Below are 18,043 nucleotides of genomic sequence, written 5' to 3'. Positions count from 1 at the left end.
TACGTTCGTGCCACTAAAGCTACAACCGCCGCGTTCCATCACCATTGCAGCACACGACATCCGCATCTGCACGAGCTGGTATGCTGTAAACAATTCTTGCGGCAAGTTCCATCAGCATATATAGAACGTTTCGTTGGCTCCTCGCCCCCTCCCGCTTCTCAACTTAGAATTTTTAAGGCGTCACAAGCACAACCTACCGGGCTAGAATTTCCCGTGACTCACGAAAATTTACGCAGAAGCCGATGCGGACTGGCCAGACAGGTTCGTGTCAGCAGCAAATTTACAAACGCTACAAACGCTCTTCTGCGTGGCACTTGGAAGTGAGCTGCATCTGGAAGATATTGCCGAGATATGGGTGCTTTCTGAAAAGCGTGCATTTCGTACACGATCGTACCTGCTTTATGCACGTGCACAGTAAGGTCGTAAGCGGACGCATGTCAACAGCGCCACCGCAGCTGTACACAATAGACTTACGGTACACCGCACAACACATCGAGGCGTGCGTAGAGCGTAAATATGCCCTTTCGGCACGTCGTGAAATGTACCGATCGAAGGACTGCCGCGCCCTTATTCCCCCGGTGCGTATTGAACACCGAGGAGTCAGAGTTAGCCTATACGAGCCGCTGGCGACGGACGCTATAGATGCCCGGATGAATGGATGTACATATGGTAGACATCAGCTGCATCTTGTAGCCCGTTTTGACTGGAGCATACATCTCGTTTATAACACGGCGCTCGTTTGCTAGCCTCAATGAAAACACAAAATAGTAAACATAAAATAGGAGCTACCTGAGGAAAATGAGCGGTATTACGAGTGCAAGGAGCATCAACGTTTCGTAAATGCTGCATCGGGGAGATTTACCGTCCGTGGCACCGTCTCCGCGACAACTCCGCTCCGTAAATTCCTACATTATAACAGTTCTTATTGCGATAGCAATTATATGGACACACCAAGCGCATTTCTGCCGTCGTCGTCGTCGTCGTCGCCGTACGGTTCCGTATAAAGTCCAAGTGCGATAAAATCATCGCCGCGCGCCGTGTGCTGTAAGTGCGGATGTATCTTGAAGTCCATCGGCGACGGGGGCAGAGTCCGCCCTCTTTTTGTTTTCGCGACTAAGATCGCGTTGATGCGAGCGCCAGCACGAAGCTCAATTCGCTCGATGCTGCTCCCGCGATGACTCACTCCAGCGTTTTGAAAGCACGTTGCCGCGGTCATCGAGTGAGATGTGTTGATGCTTGCTTGTGCGCGCGTGACACCATGCTTGTTGATCTAGTTAGTGTGCCTATGTTTACAAGTTTATGCGGCCGATAAAACTACTATCCTTACTTCTCACAGAGGAAAAAGTTTTAGGACACTGGTCTAGCCGGGCTTCGGCACTCAAGTCCTTAAGGGCTCTGCTGAAGTTCTTAAGGACTTGTGAATTGTGCGACCGGCTTTGAACGTTGTAGCGCGTAGGGTCGCGTTATTGCGCGAATTTTATTTTATTTTATTTATTTATTTATTTTATTTCTTATTTTTTTATTATTATTGTTTTTTTGTTTTTTTTTTTTTGTTTTGTTTCTTCTATCACCTTTCATTCCCTTTACCCCTTTCCCCAGTACAGGGTAGCAAGCCGGTATTTACACTGGCTAACCTCCTTGTCTTTCCTTCCCTTTCTTTCTCTCTCTCTTTCTCTTCGTATAGCTGTCCACTAATCTGCTATCGCAATAGATGCTTCGCCTTTCGGGCGAAACCCCGACTTTTTTCTCCACGACCTAAGTTTCTCTTTACCGAGGTCAAGTACATAGCATCAAAGGCTCCATAAGTCACTGAAGTGAAGAAAAGCGGAAGAAATCTGAAATGATTTCATTGCAGGGAGCGCTGTTATACTTTAAGTGCTATCTGATACACTTAAAGGCAGTTTGAAAATGTGATCGCAAAAATACTCATAAAAAAAAATAGGGGCGACGATGGTGGGAGGGGCAGGGTGTCCATAAAAGAGCAGGGGGCACATCCACCTCCGTAACTCATATCGCGGAGCACCACAAGAAACAAGATGTTGTGACTGTTTTTCACAAGAATGGGCTGTTTGTCTTCTTCTCTGTCGTGCTATTACCCTTTGTGGCGAATGTTAGTGATAGCATAACGGTTGCACTATCATACAACAAAAAGCAACTCACTCCTCCTGAGCTTTGCTTCAACTCATAGAAATATTGGTTAATTGGCAGTTAATTATCAGGATCAGGCTCTGTTATCACAAGATTTGAGAGGAACCACAGGAAGAAAAGCTACAGTTATTAACTTGACTAGGTATGGTTCCCCTGGTTGCATGGCATATGATATGAAAGGCAGAAAATAACAAAAATGCATAATAGTGAAATGAACTGCACACGCAACTCGAACAATGTATTACATACAGTATTTCCATACACAGAAGTATTACAGGTAAAATACATATTTAGAATTAAAATAAAAAGCTAGGAACCAAAATTACAGGCAGGAAAGCATAAATATCACTCATGAACAGAAACACTGCGTATTATTAGAACGCACGTAAATACAGACAAGCACAATCAATATTTTTTTAATACATCATTCATTTCGCATTAAAAGAACAAGAAAGCCAGAGCAGCGTTAATTAATGCGGTAAATAACATAATTATTCAAAACAGTTAGAGTAATTTCCACAATGATTCGGATCAACTTATGTTCTTTAGCTCCCCGGATGAGAGTGCTTGTCTCGGTAACTACGCCCAAAATGTCAAACTTAATTTGAATCATTATGTAACAAATCAAACCTTGTGTCTAATCGACCAAACGGGCATACATTCTTTCCATCGGAGCAATGAAAATATGCAACGAATCGACCAGTGAAACACTCTATTAAAGAGACACTAGTTTTCTCCCATTTTTCTGGCAATGAGTAAATTACATTTGCTTAATTAGGACATCGTGTACGCGTTGCGACCGTGCCATGGAGAGGAAAGCGAGCGACAAAAGGCTTCATTATTATTACTGTGCATGCACCAGTCCTCCCATCGCTTCGATGGGGACATCACCTGTAGTCTTTTTTTTTTTTTTTCTTGCAAACGCTGCGTTGGACAGCACCGTCATGGTGGACAAGCCGATGATACGAAGCAAGTAGCGTTGCGGGAAAACGTGCAAATGTATGCGCATACGGGATCATGGGCAAACAACCGCCGTATTTGCTTCTCCTCAGTCTTGGGACGTCAGGCGTTACGTAAACAAAAACGGGCCTGCTGTTGCGATTGACGCAGGTATGTATACTGCAATCGCTTACAGGTCCCTTGCTGCGAAGCTTCCGCAAAAGTGTTTTATGCTTTGCAACCTGGAAATGCTGTCCAATACGAAACTAAGGGGAATTATCCTCAAGAGCCTGCTATGTGCCCACTGCTGAACAAATGCCCCAGCAAAATACCTCCAATTTCCCCTGTCTTGCGTCAATAGAACACATCTTTTGGCAGAGGACGTAATCATCCAACCACTCTAGCTATTTTCCTGCTACCCAAGGACTCGTTGACCCTTCCCGGGCATTCATTCTGATACCATATGGAATCATCGGTACTCTATTTCATGCAGTAAAGTAACCTTTTCTCCTACAAGTGCCCTACCATGACTTTTCATCGTTTGATTTCAAAGTGAGGCATGCAGAAAAAGAGATAATTTGGAGGACGCTTAAGCTTTGCCTAGAAGAGTGGAACGCGATAGCATTCAAAGATTTCTGACTGCTTCTCACGCTTCCCGGCAACTGCAGCTTACGTAACCGTAATGTTTACCGAGGAACACTGGCGGCGAACGCTATGCACGAGGGCGATCTTTCTGGTAGAAACGCGGCCTCTCGCGTGGGCCGATCTTCTGTTATTGTTTCCCTCTTTTAACATTTCAGTCTGAAAAGATTTAGCACAAAAGGCATGCACTGTCGGTGTTTTGTTGTTCCATTACATTTGTCTGTGGGCTGTCATTCTCAAAATTCGGAAGATTAACTTTATAAAGAATGTGAGACAAGGTATGAGCAACTTTAGTAATAGAAAAAGAACTTTAGTGCCGTGTAGAGTATATACGGCAAGTTTCGCTCACGGGACGCCAACGCCGGCTACGGCACCGACGCCGTCACCAGATTATCTGCGGCACGGGGCCCTTAACGCTACCGCGTTAATGCACGCCGTGGCTACATTAAAAATGAAAACAGCAAAGAACATTACATGTACAGTATTGTGTGACATTTTTTTTTATTACGTGCGTCGAGTAATCATACTTCTCCTGAAATGTCGTGTAAGACGTTTGGCAAAAAAAGAGATTAAAAAAGAAATCTGCAGATAAAACGCAACTTCAGAATCTAAATGACGGGAAGCTGGTTTTTAGAGTTAGCGATGTAGCAGGGGTGGCCGATGCCCCGAGCACCAACCTCGTTGCCTGCAGCCGTTACCTGTCAGTCACACGACGACGAAGGCGATGCGTGATGCTCGTCGAGGGAAGAATGGTCATGAGGTGGGTATGGGAGCACAGAGAAGTATTACACGTATCTAAGCACATTTAAGGCTTCCAATCCCCTGCATCACACGTGCCCGCTCATTCCGGGGGAATTGGCCAAGAATGGGAGCTCACCCAGCGGCTCATGACCAGTGTCCCAACTTGTTGGCTACTCGACGCTTCTCGATACCTCTCATCCCACCCTCTCTGCCCGGCACCTGGTACAGCTAGACCGCTGCACCGCACGGGCTGCGCCCAACACTACGACCCCGGCCGGTGGGCCCGCATAAGACAGGTGGCACCAGGAGCGTGGATCTAGCTGGACTCCGACAGCAACGACTCCGACTAATAGTAGTTAAGAAATAAATTTTCTCTCGCTCTCCCTTTTTGCAAAGTAGCAGCCAGCAGCAAGTTGCCCAATAGGGCGTGCACATACTCAGCGGCCCAAGTCGTTGTCTACTGGGAAAACAACACCCGCAAAGTGGAGTAGAAATAGGCCTAGAAAGCTTCGCTCTGAAAATATCCTTACGTGAATAAGCCAAACAAAAGCGAATGGTGATTAGCCCGCTAGATGTACGAGTGAAGCTTACTTTAGCTGTTCCCCTCTCGCCGCCTCACCAGTCGTTTTTCGCAAACTGTTTCTCCTAGCTAACACAGTTTCTTCTGTCGGTATTTTATTGCACCCCATATATCCCAACGTTGACAAACTTCATTGCCTGCGTGTCGTAGTAGTCCAATAGTGCACATGTTATAGAGACGCATACGTTGTTCGCATCCAAATTCTTATATCATTCGTCTGGCATCGCTTCTTTTTCATTTGCGTTAGTGAAACTTGGCTGAGCACACTAACTTGTACAGTTTCACTTCGCCTGCCGCAAAATACTGACAACGCGGAAAACTGTAAACGCGGCCGAACAAATATTTCTGCCTCGTCCGACTTCCGCATTCACAGGTGACTAGACACCTCAACGTGACTCAACGTGACTGACTGTGAACATGTTTTCCATAAAATTTCACGAACCACTTTTCATTTTTTTCCTCAAACTGAGAAAAACTAAATAAATGGTTGCATTCATCGTTCGCCATCATCACCTGTGAGTGCATGCTGTTTGACTCATAGTGAATTCCTGCATAAGTTGTCTTCAGACGATAAAATAATAATTATCATGGTTGTCATTAAGCTGCTATAGTCATACAACTCAGTATGTCACCAATATATTAATTATTTAAATCGACGTGAATACAAAAAACGTAATAACTTTTCTAGATCGCTGCCCCACCAATAAACACGGTACACTTACGAATCATGCATCAGCTGACCTGACTTCTCCACGGGAAGCTGATTTTGTTGAACCATCCGTAGCTGACTCTTTTATCAGTATTAAGGCTCTGAACTTCAATTCCGTGTACTAGTGAAGCAAGGCTCATAAAGAGAAACTTTCTTCCGTCTTTATTATTGTTTGGCTCAGTCTGGTGCTCTGAAATGGTGTGCATTAACCTCGAAAACAACCGTGGTAAATTTTCAAAAATAATGTCAAACATGCTTGCTGGGTATCTCACACTAATTCATTGTTAAAAGATTTTCTCAGCGCTACGTAATCCGTGGCCATCCACCAGTTTGTTAAAATGCTTACAGAAAAAGGCTAATCTCACCAGAAAAACATTAAGAAGGCCACTGAACCTAGCAGGACGCGAAGGGCACAACAACTACTCCAATGTATTTGCAATATTACTCAAGAAAATCTAAGCTAAGTATTATAAAACTTGATTTAAGTGTACCGGTAACAACACTAAGTAAAAATGGAAACTATTAAACAGGGCCCGTATTTACAAGCAAAGTTATTACGCTAAAATTATTCTTCAGAGCTAAGGCCAGGCAAATGTCACGTTGGACATATTACTACCGAAGGCACTGAGCCAATGACAAACAGAACTTACGAACTTAAAGCTTTCCAGATTCGGCCCCCATTTTGATACAAGTCCTGTTGTAATAGCTACTTAACCACGATACGGTCCGGCCGACGCGTATGCGTTAACCCCTTTGAGATTGCGAACGCTTTCATTCATTAATTCTGCGTGGATAAACCACTATCTTTGGATCTATTCGATCATATACTTACCGTCATATTGGTATCTAAAATGATTCTCGCGACGAATGTGTCGTGTCTGGTAGCTTACAAATGAGAATTTGCTAAGCTGAGATAAAAAAAAAGACTGTCGACACGAACAGCGAAATGTCCACGACCCATAAGTGCACCAGCTGCATAGGACAGAGAGCCAGTCACGTCACGCGAGCTGCCGTTAGTAGTTAACGGGACGCAGACCCTCGCTTGGTTTCATCTAGTTTCGATGTGTCCCGCTCGGCAGAAAAATGAAACGAAGCACGGTAATCATAACGGGCAAGAGAGGGCCAGTAGCAGCGTCGGCGTGAAAGTAACAAGGGAGACAAGGCTCAGTTGCGAGAGACCGCGTTACTTCCAGGCAATTAACTTCTGCCTGCAGCAGGCGGCGTTGCGCCGTACGTCGTCCAGGGGAGAAGAAAACATGCTCGCACGCGTTAATAAAGCGCGCGACGTGGGACCATGCTGTTAGCGCGAGCAAGCAATAGCATGCAAGCACGCAAGTAAGCGAGGCCAAGCAAGCAAGGGGAGGAGGCCGGCCACTGGCCTCTGTGGCGCCCGAAGCAGCAAATAAGCCGCAAAGGTTTGCTCGAGGCACTTTCTCCGCTCCCTGCCAAAGAAGGGGTCGGCTGGACAAACTCAATTAGGACTGGCTTCTTCGCGTCCGCGTATAGTGAGCGCGGCGATCGCAAGAGTTCCAAGCGGGCCTGGTGGCCCCCTTCGGGGCTCGTCGTCGTGTGTGCCCCCCCCCCCCCTTTTTTTTTAAACACTTGATGCGGTATTGTATTTTTATTTTTGTATTTTCCATACAGCATTACGATAGTTTTCTTCCCCTTATAAGGTCTTACTAAGTGAAAGCTTGAAGGAAAGTTGCCCACAGGCGCACGAAAAGCAGCTGCGTTTAGCTTCGCAAGCGACAGAGAAGTGAGAAGTGGTGAGTTGAGAACCGACATTAAGGGCCTGCACACTTACTTTCAGCGCCTTTAGGTATTGCGAACACAAAAGTGGACATATAAGACGGCTCGGTATTCTGCGCACAACCCGTTGACGATTTATTTATGTTGACTGTAGCAATGTCTAAGCCCAAGACGCAAGATTCTTTTTTATTTTTTCTTTCTTTTTTTGTGGGACTGCACTATGCCCCACGTTGCTCAACTACTCAGAGCTGGTGTTTGTGGGTACACTCACTTGGGGCTCGAATTTACAAAGCCGCTCAACGTACGCACGCAATCAGAGCACTATCAGATCACTATAAGAGCAGGTATCAGAGGTATGGAACCATTTATGAAAGAAAATCTGTGAATTCGGCCCCATGTTCCGACATATTGCGCTTTGTTTTCGATCACTAGAAAACGCTATCCTGACGCCTACCGAGCTATTATGTAATTGACGCGTCGGCGCGCGATAACATCGCACACCACAATACGCCGAATTTTTAACAATTCATTTGTGAGGGCTGATTTCTGAACATGGTTCCCTGGGCCAGCATTCGCAAATCAGTTCATACAGTAGAGCAGTTTGTAAATGAAGGCGCCAGCCAATTATGATAGAGAACATGTTCTTAGAGAAAGCGACCTGACACTGACAAACGGTTCTTAGGAACGAGGAGATACGTGAATTACACAGTGGATCGCGTTTTGAAGCATTGCGCCAGTGCCGGATGGAAGTCGAGAAAAGTACTCACCACCGGAGGCGCCAGTCGGATACAGCGTCTCCCTGCTGGGCCTGCCGTCGTCGCTGAACACCACCAGAATGGGCTGCTTGTTCACGTGACCTTGGTGTCGCTTGGCGAAACGAAGCACGCCGTCCTCCAAACGGCGGCCATGGGCCGTGCGAACCGTCATCAACAGCCCTGCGTAAGCAACGTACATGCGCGTCATTCGCTGCGGCTTCGGAGCTCTGCTTAACAAAAAGGCAGTGTTCGATTTTCGTTCTTTTATTGCGATAGCAATTATATGGACACTCCAGGCGCATTTCTGCCGTTGCCGTGGTGTTCCATATAAAGTCCACAGGCGATCACATCGTCGCCGCGCAGCGTATGCTCTATGTGCAAGTGAAAGGTGCTAGCCGACGATGGCGGCTCAATCTGGCGCGCGCAAGGAACAAAAGCGGGGAGGAAGCGCGCCGTCTTCCGTCGCACGCAAGGCACCGGGGGCTGTGCGGGGGGGGAGGGGGGGGGGGCGTTGTACTCCGGTGGCTGCTGCGTATGGCGCGGACGCGCCGGCCCTATCTTGAAAGCGATCTGCGACGGGGACAGAGTTCATCGTGCGCTGTGTTTTCGCCGCTAAGTTCGTGGGTGAAGCGAGAGGCAGCACGAAGGTCAATTCACTCACCGCTGTGGCCGCGCTTCCTCACTCAAGTGTTTTGACAGCGAGTTTCCGCGGTCATCGAGTGAGACGTGGTCATGTCTGCCTGTGCGTTCCTGACACCATGCTTGTTCATTTTTTTAGTAAGGAGGAGGAGGAGGAAAGAAAGAGAAGGCGGGGATGTTAACCAGAAAGTAAGCGAATGTTTACAAGCTTATACGGCCGATAAACCTACTATCCTTAATTCGTATATCTGTCCATTAATTTGCTATAGCAATCGATGCGTCGCCTTTCAGGCGAAACTGCGTTTTTTTTTCTTCTTATTTTGCAAATGACGCACTGGAGTCTACTTGGCAGTCAGGCATTATGAAACAATTTCGTAAGGGCTGCTTGTTGGGCAAGTTGGTACATACCCATGAATGCAGCAGATAGCAAACTAAGTTTGCTAGGCAACGACGATGCCTACAGCTTGCTGGTTCCCGAGTTCATAATTAAAAATAAAAGCGATAAAACAGTTAAACCTATGCTGCCACTTTGAAAGCGACGGTTTTAATACGGAACCCAAGCAGGCCATAATCGCATAAGTCACTTTCAGAAACAAGCCGCGCTTAAAACGGGACGCAGAACAAGAGGACACAGGTCTGTGTCCAGTGCACTGCGCCTGTTTGCTCCTAAAATATACACAAACTAGCTCATATAGTCACGTTACTGCAAGAAATGGTGCACGTACCTTCCTCTTGCAGTAAAATGCAAGCCGGTAGTGTGTAACCAATGGGAGAGTCGCCTTACAACGCAGTCAACGGCTCGCGCGGACAAATGCGGAAATGGTGATACGAGTGGACACGCCCATTTCGCTCGCTGTGCTTACACTTACATGGATATTTAAATTTAAGCAGCTGTTTCGCAACCAAATTAACAGCAGCTCTGCCTACTTGAAATTGATGACTCACATGTCAAAGCGCACGACGTCCAGTTCCTTCTCTATTCGATGACAGTCAATTCTTCAGCTATTCATTCTTTCCGGGCCCTCAACTTACACTTAGAGCCAACGATTTACTATACCGGTCAAGTCCACCGACTTCCGCGACGGATAAAAGAAAAATTCGAGCGAGTACTATTCCTCTTTCACCGAGTCAAACCACACTACCTCAAATGTATTTAAATCCCGACACGGAGAAATAAACCCACGCTCGTCAGCTGTTCTACAACAGCTCGCTCTTCTCTGAAATGCGTTAGCAGCAACAACAAAGAAAAAGTGCCTGAAAATGCCCAAATTTATTTTCTGCTGAACGCAGGGTATACTGCGGGCACTACTCTGTTCAATCAAGCGCAAGGTAGCAGACTAGAACACACTAGCTCAGGTCGACCTCTCTGCCTTTCCTATCAATAAAATCTATCACAAGCGCAAATCGGCTTCCACTATAGAGCTACTATAACTGCGGAGCTAACATTCACGCCGCCAGCTGCTTCGGCTGCATTCATGCAACAGCAAGGAATAAAATTATACTAGAGCCCAAACGGCAAGCTATGATTTTCGCGTGACTCTGCGCATTTCTGACATTCGAGACGTAAGGGCCTATTTAAGAAACTATCACGTCAGTTTCGAAACCTTTTTACTGTTCACATTCCACTAAACGATAACCGCAACTTAAGCTTTCAAGGACTCTATTAAGTGAGCAATGGTGTTGGGCTGCTAAGCACAAGGTCGCGGGATCAAATCCCGGCCACGGCGGCCACATTTCGATGGGGGCGAAATGTGAAAACACCCGTGTAGTTAGGTGCACAATAAAGAACCTCAGGCGGTACAATTTATTCCCGAGTCCCCCACTACGGCAGGCCTCATAATTAGATCGTGGTTTCGGCACGTAAAAACCCAGAATTTCTTTGTTTTACTATATCGAGTGATTTCTATTCACTTAATATAGCACTGGTGAAAACAGGCCTATGGCAGGGAGCTCAAATAAACCAAACATAAAAAATAGAAAAAAAAGAGCGATGCACTTTCTTTAAATCAGCGAAAGGCCATAAGTACTCGTGATTTTCTCCCGCATGAAGAAGGGTGGGAGAAAAATACAACTCGCGGAATTCCCCGTTATTGATTACTTCCAAGCGACGAAGATGGAAAAAAAGAACAAATAAAGAACGAGTCATTGATTGTCTTGAGCACCACATCATGCCAATAAAGAACACATTAAAAATAAAGATACACACAACGGGAGCGCTCCCACTGGCAGCCTCGCGTACCTGGAGGCAGAGAATATACGCTGCCTGGCCAAACGCGCCAGCCTTAATGTTCTCAATTTGTCGGCGCGCACAACACGCAGTACAGTTCGATCGGGCTTCCGGACGTTCCCTGGAGCGCCATCTGCAGGAAGAAGGGCTGCTGCTGCTGCTGCTGCTGTCGTGAACAGCTTCGGGCATTAATTGTTCCTCGCGCACAAAGAGACGCCGGAGGTAGGTACGCGGCTGAATCGAGCGGAGGAGGAGGAGGAGGAGGGGGGGGGGGTGAACAACGGCGAGGACCATATACAAAGTGGACGAAGAACAAACACGCGCACACACACACACACACACACACACACACACACACACACACACACACACACACACACACACACACACACACACACACACACTCATGCACGCACGCACACGCACGCGCACAAATGAACAAACGAACGAACGAAATCAGAGACCCAATGCTGCCGAAAAAATAGAAAGCCCACTGGAGACCATTCTTAAACAAAAAAAGAGCAAAAATATGCACATCCAACGCACACGTGTTGCAGTCTGGGAAGCGCAGCTTTCGTAAAGCGGTTAATTAAATGTTTTACGACTAACGGCGATGCGTAAAATTGTGTTTACTTTCATCCTATGCAACCAGTAATTTCGTAGAATGTTTATGTTTGTCCACCAGAAAGGTCGCAACTTTGTTGTGACTCGAGTTTTATACTTGTGGACTGCCTCGCCCACAAGAAATTCCGAAATGCAAACTTTCGCATGCAAAAATTTAGGCGGGTGCGCAGTCTAAGACGTATACGCAGCGATGTCACAAGCACGAAGGCGATGTATAATGATGCTTGTCGAGGAAAGAGTGGTGATGACAGGTGTATTGAAAAGTACACACCCGTACGCCCATACGATTTATAAACGGGTTGATCATTACTCAGTTTTACGCAATTAAAAAAATGCCTGTGGCAGCTCACATGATTATTGTCCTTGAGCTGGTTTATTCGAAGAGGCGGACATAACTAGCACGAGAAATCGAAACACATATTCAAATAATTAACAAAAGATGACTAATTCACTTCTTAATTACTTTACGGCACATATTGTAATTTACGAATTGTAGCCGGTGAGTTTGCAAGATGCATCCAGTTGAAATGAATTTCCAGGATGACACCAGTTTCGAGATATTATTTACCAAATGTGGGAGAAAATACATGGGTGTTACAGTTACTTTTCTACTTCAACGCATAAAAAGAAGCGTTTTGTTAAAGAAAGTAGGTGGACCAATAGTGCATTTTTACGGCAAGTTTCTTCTTCTTCTCCTTCTTCTTCTTCGTTCTGGAGTTTCACGTTCCAGAACCAGTTCAGATTATGAGGCACGCCGCGTAGTCGAGGGCTCCGGATTATTTTTGACCCCCTGGGGTTCTCTAACGTGCACTACAACGCAAGCATACAGCTGTTTTTGCATTTCGCCTCCATCGAAATGCGGCCGCCGCAGCCGGGATTCGATCCCGTGACATTGATGGCGCATATCTCTAAATTGGTATGATTTTGGAAATTAATTTTAAGTGGATACACCTAAAAAACTTACCAGCTACAATTCGTAAATGACAATATCTGCCCTAAAGTAATTAATTAGGAAGTTAATTAGTGCAGTTTTGTTAACTAGTTGAATATATGTTTCAATTTGTCGTGCAAGTAATGTCCGCTTCCCTGAACAATCCAGCTCAAGGACAATAATTATGTTATTTATTTGCAACAGGCAAGTGTGTGCGTGTGTGTGTGTTTTCATTAACAGCTCGGATAACGTTAGCTGGGACATACGGGATAATTATATTTATACATATCCTCTTTGGCACGACCCCGGCCGAACAGCTCCGAACACAGGACCGAGGCAACTTCACGGGAGGAGGAAGAGCGGGTGTAGCATGTGCACTAATTAGGCGGTTAATTAACTCGAAGGCTATGCGCTGAGTTTCCTTTATTTTTGTATTACGCGTTCTACCCATGATACGCCCAAATACCTCCCCCCCCCCCCCCCCCTCGTCATAAGCATGGCAGCGCGCTCACGGAAATGGGACGCTTCCGCAGCGATGACCTGCGCCGGGGATACGACAGGGGCGGGTGCCTGAATTGGAGACTCGGCAAAGCTGGGGATAGAAACGTCGAACGGGACTCCGGTAAGTTTCAGCGTAATCTGGTATCGATCGATCGAAGTGAGCCGTCTTCTAAGGTGTCCGGTTGCCCATTCGAGAGAGACGGGATGAACGGTAATGTATGCATCGGCAGTTTATTATGTCCAATATTGAATGATGCTGTCCTTTGTTTGTTTACTTTATACTCCTTCATTTGTAATGAATCTTGTCATTTCTCTTACTCTCGCCATCGAAATGCGGCCACCGGAGACGGAATTGATCCCACGACCACGCGTGCGGCAGAAGAACACACAGCCACTAAGCCACCGGTTGTGTGCCTGTCATTTGTTGTTCCTTTCCCCCGAGACGCAGAGGAAACAATAATATTTACCAGTGTTTTTGATGGTGTGCACTGGATATCGTTCTCAAAAGGAAATTCGCAGTGAAAATTGAATCTGACGATGTCGATGGGTGCTCAAAATAACTTAAAATTACTTAAAACTGTTCGGAGACATCAGGACACGGAAGAGGAAATGAGGCTTTTATTTTTACCCATACGGGGCTTAGCAGCCACTTACGTAATCATTAATGGCACACTGTCGGCTAATTTAACGGGTCCATTGCTCCTTGACTGGCTAACCCAAATCGCTTTGGCCGTCTGACGACATACAGCCCTTGACTTCACCACAGGATGCATACAGCGGCGTCCTCATGCCGAAAATCTTCCGATTGCTCGCCGGCGCCGGCAACGAGCTTTTTCGAACTCCCATTGGCTGATGACCTACGTCACTTACAAATAGGGCGTCAGCGGCAAGAAAGTCATGTACAAATGTAGCGAATGGCCCAGCAGGAACTGGGATGGCCCTCTTTTTGTGCTCATCTGCCGGGTTCCCGCAGTCGAATCCAGGTTGGCCGTACACCGCTCCGATTCATCGCCTTTGAAGCCGTTTACTATCGCCGAATGCTTTGTGCCTGCCCCCGCCGAAGCCTGTAAGGATTCCCCTTATAAGGTGCCCTCCGTAAGGTACCTGATGAAGCCCGCCTGTAAGGACTCTTGGCAAACTCATCCTTACGAACACATAACCGCTAGTGACACTTGGAGCGGAATGTCACCGACCCTAGTGCGCCCGGCCGCACTTTGAAGGCTACTAGAAAACTTGTTAAGTAATCGGGGGCTTCGGGATTTTACGAGCTTTTAACGGCTCACCATCATCTACGCATGCTCTACTCAATATGTTCAAAGTTTCAACCGGCCACCTATGTTCTACTGCCACTGCGTATTCTTTAAAAATCGCCCCTGCACGCACCAAACATGGGGCAAGCGGGTGTTGACGAACTTGAGTAAAGCGTGGATGCGCTCCAATAGCGGCTAACGCTGCAAGAAAGGCCTTTACCAAACGTTTAGAATGGTGCCCTTAAGGAGCAGTCTCACCCAACACTTGTTTCACGCACTGGAAGATAGCCGGCGGAAGGATTTGAGTGATGGTTGTTAAATGAGCGAGCCAATTCGACGAATACCATTGGCCGGGTGGAAGCTGGAGTGTGATGCAGCGACATTTCTTGCGAGAACATACTAGGTCGGCAAAACGCGTTTTCGAGAAAGGTGCTTGCGCACAAGCTGCTTTGTGAATCCGGGTCCTAGTGATTCATCGGCATTTTAAACAATGTAGGCAATTCTATCCGCGTATCAGTCGACCGGCACTTATAAGGCACCGTACTTGTGCGACTACACGTTATAGGTGCAGGTGTCGCGAATTACGATCCCGAAATCAGCATTTACTGAGGTAAAAAAAAAATACGTCGACTAGGTCGCACCCGCGTAAACGCACGCTTACTGTATACTGCTAAACCTGCAACGACCTGGCGCTCATCTTGCAGCAGCAGCGCTGACCAGTCCACGCTCGTATCTCCTTCGGGACGACCACAACAGCCAATGAGGTGCTCGTGTGGGAAAAAAAGACAACACATGCGCAAAAAAAGAAAAGGAAAAACGCATCCCCAACTGCGCCAGTTCGCGAAGCCGCGTTTAATTACTCCGCCTCCCGACATGGACGATGCCCAGACGCGGCGCTTCCCGCAACATTAGACCGCGAGCACGGTGGGAAAGGGAAAAAAAAGCACCGTAAGCGGACAGAACAGTCCCGCACCGCCAGTTCGACAGGCACCCGCCCGCACCTATCTATAACGCACATAGGGCGGCGATCTTGGCGCAGCCAAGCCGCGCACCGTGGGTGGCCCATAAAGAAACGTCAACGGGCGGCGCGGAACATCCACACATACGCACACGCACGCACGCCAGGCACACGGCAGCGCTGTACGCCCCCGCTGAAACGTGGAGAGAGATAGAAAGAGACCGCGCTCAGCGAACGCGCAACGAAACAAGATCCTCGCTCGTCGGCCGTTACGGTAATTGCGCTCATCCGAACCCTGTCTCGCGGAACAAGCCAGCGAGAGAATTCTGTCGTTCTGGCCTAGCTTCCAGTCTTGCGTCTCGGCGCCCTTCTTCCTCTGCGCGTTTGATTGCGTTATGTCCTCTTGTTGGCAATCGCGCACAGTCAGCTAGGTTACAAGAAACAAGAAATCGTGGCCCCCTTGGTCGTTGTTTTTCTCTTCTCCGGCGTGCACCTTTGTTAAGGCCGAGTTCTTTTTTTTTACCTCTCCTCTTTTTTTCTTCCTTCCTCCTGCCTACAATTTGTGCTTCGCTAAAGACAGCAGTTGTGCTTAATGTTCCGGGGTCGGGTAGTGTTGGCCGAGTAAAAGGAGGAAAGGAAGGAACCAGAAACTACGCGACAGTTTCTTTCCACAGGAACGACATTAACGAGAGACGGCAAATAGGCGACAACGACGATCGCTAACGAAGTGAGAGCAAGCTAAATACGGTGACATGAGACTAGCCAGGGGAAGAAAAAAATGTTGACGCACAGCATACCTTAAAGAAATAGTGCGTTTAAGAAATCTGCGTTTAAAAAACAGTTTATGTTCCACGCAGCAATCATTTTCCGAAGGAACGTCTAAGTGACAAAATGCTACGTATATATATATATATATATATATATATATATATATATATGAGCGTCGGCACTTTTTGATAGACAAAACGGTACGCTACCGGGCGTTATACTTAATGCGGCTACGCCAAATTTTCACTGGCGTCAAAGGCAGATGTTTTGCTGCATGTTTTGCCACGTTCTACGCAGCGGTATTTATCGTCGGGATATAGTAGCGGGCAATGGCATCGGCCAGCGCATTATACTGTATGTCAAGCCGATCACCACGTGTGGCCCTTCAGCTATAGTTATTTCGTTCTATATTCTGTTTGAAATCATATACCGTTCTCAAGATCCTTTAGGCGGGAACTTGCACGTTTCAGCTAGATCTAGAAACAAGATCCAACAAGCGAAATCACGCACGCACACACGTTCACGCACCTTCCCTTCTTTCGTCATCTGAGAGTGTTGTATAGGTGTTACTCGCAAAGTCGACAATTTCTCAAAAAAAAAAAAAAATCACAGCCCCTTTTTTAAAGAAAGATGGTCGAACGCGAATCTTTCTCCCATGCAAACTGAATCAAAGTCCAAAGTCAACGACCACGCAACGAACCCCAGAAATGCTGAGCGACCCGATGTGATGCATATGTGGTTTGATTACTTGTTTAGGATTGTATTCTTTGAGCGTTCAAGTTGAATGAAGACACATTTCATTAAGTTCAATAGCCTCTATTTTAGATCATGTAGCCGTTGATTACACGCACACACTCACACTTTCACGGACGACTCTACACTTGCGCAGTATTGCCGTGTGATCGCTGTGGTAGACGGTCAGAGGCTCTGCCTTTGCCGATACACGGGATCGGCCTTACAGGCACGATCGCGCTCGCGTTTACGTTCACGTACGGCAGCCTCTTCTGCCGTCCGCTGCCCCCGCGGCGTACCAATGGTGACGGCCGGGAATGCATTGCGTGACGCGCGTAATGCAATGCAGATATATACAGTTTGTCTGGGTAGCGTGGCGTTGCAGTTCCCATTGTTCTTATCGGTACAACTGCGAATTTAAACTGTAGTGTTCTACGATACGTATGTCATGCGCCGTTGTTAAAAAAATTAAATTATGGGGTTTTACGTGCCAAAACCACGATATGATTATGAGGCACGCCGAAGTGGGGGACTCCGGATATTTGGACCATCTGGAGTTCTTTAACGTGCACCTAAATCTACGCACACGGGTGCTTTCGCATTTCGCCCCCATCGAAATGCGGCCGCCGCGGCCCGGTTTCGATCCCGCGACCTCGTGCTCAGCAGCCCAACACCATAGCCTTTGAGCAACCACGGCGGGTTGCGCCGTTGTTCCATTGTGTGCGCAGATGCGCAGCCTTTGTTCTATTGCGTGCGCACATGCGCAGATATTTCCACTGTGTAAGTCGAATCACGGACGAATCCGTGACACATAGAAAGCTTCGCTTAAAATACCGCAAGACGGGTGACATAAGAATAAACCAATTTTTTTCGGAGCCAACGCGTCTACGCAGAAAGAAAGAAAAATTCTCGGCTTTTAGGTGCCAAAAAAACGATATGATTATGAGGCACGCCGTAGTGGGGGACTCCGGGTTAATTTCGACCACCTGAAGTTTTTTAACGTGCCCTCAATGCACGATACAGCGGCGGTTTTTTTTTTTTTCGTTTTTTTGCATTTCGCCCCCATATAAATGCGGCCGCCGCGGCTGGTATTCCATCCCGCAACCTCTGGCTTAGCAGCGCAACACCAAAGTCACTATACGCCACCACG

At 47.0% G+C, this 18,043-nt stretch overlaps 1 protein-coding gene across 1 annotated transcript in view; it reads right to left on the bottom strand.

Moving 5' to 3' along the window:
- Nucleotides 1-18,043, bottom strand: part of LOC119437212 (bone morphogenetic protein 4) — a 273,407-nt gene that overhangs the window by 43,086 nt on the left and 212,278 nt on the right. The window contains exon 5 of the mRNA XM_037704261.2: nucleotides 8,276-8,443. Within this exon, the coding sequence (XP_037560189.1) occupies nucleotides 8,276-8,443 (168 nt within the window). The remainder of the gene's footprint in view (nucleotides 1-8,275; nucleotides 8,444-18,043) is intronic.

This window comes from Dermacentor silvarum, chromosome 1, assembly GCF_013339745.2.
Source record: "Dermacentor silvarum isolate Dsil-2018 chromosome 1, BIME_Dsil_1.4, whole genome shotgun sequence".
Taxonomy (NCBI): domain Eukaryota; kingdom Metazoa; phylum Arthropoda; class Arachnida; order Ixodida; family Ixodidae; genus Dermacentor; species Dermacentor silvarum.
The sequence above is the reverse complement of the archived record's forward strand: the minus strand, read 5'-3'. Positions and strand labels throughout refer to the sequence as shown.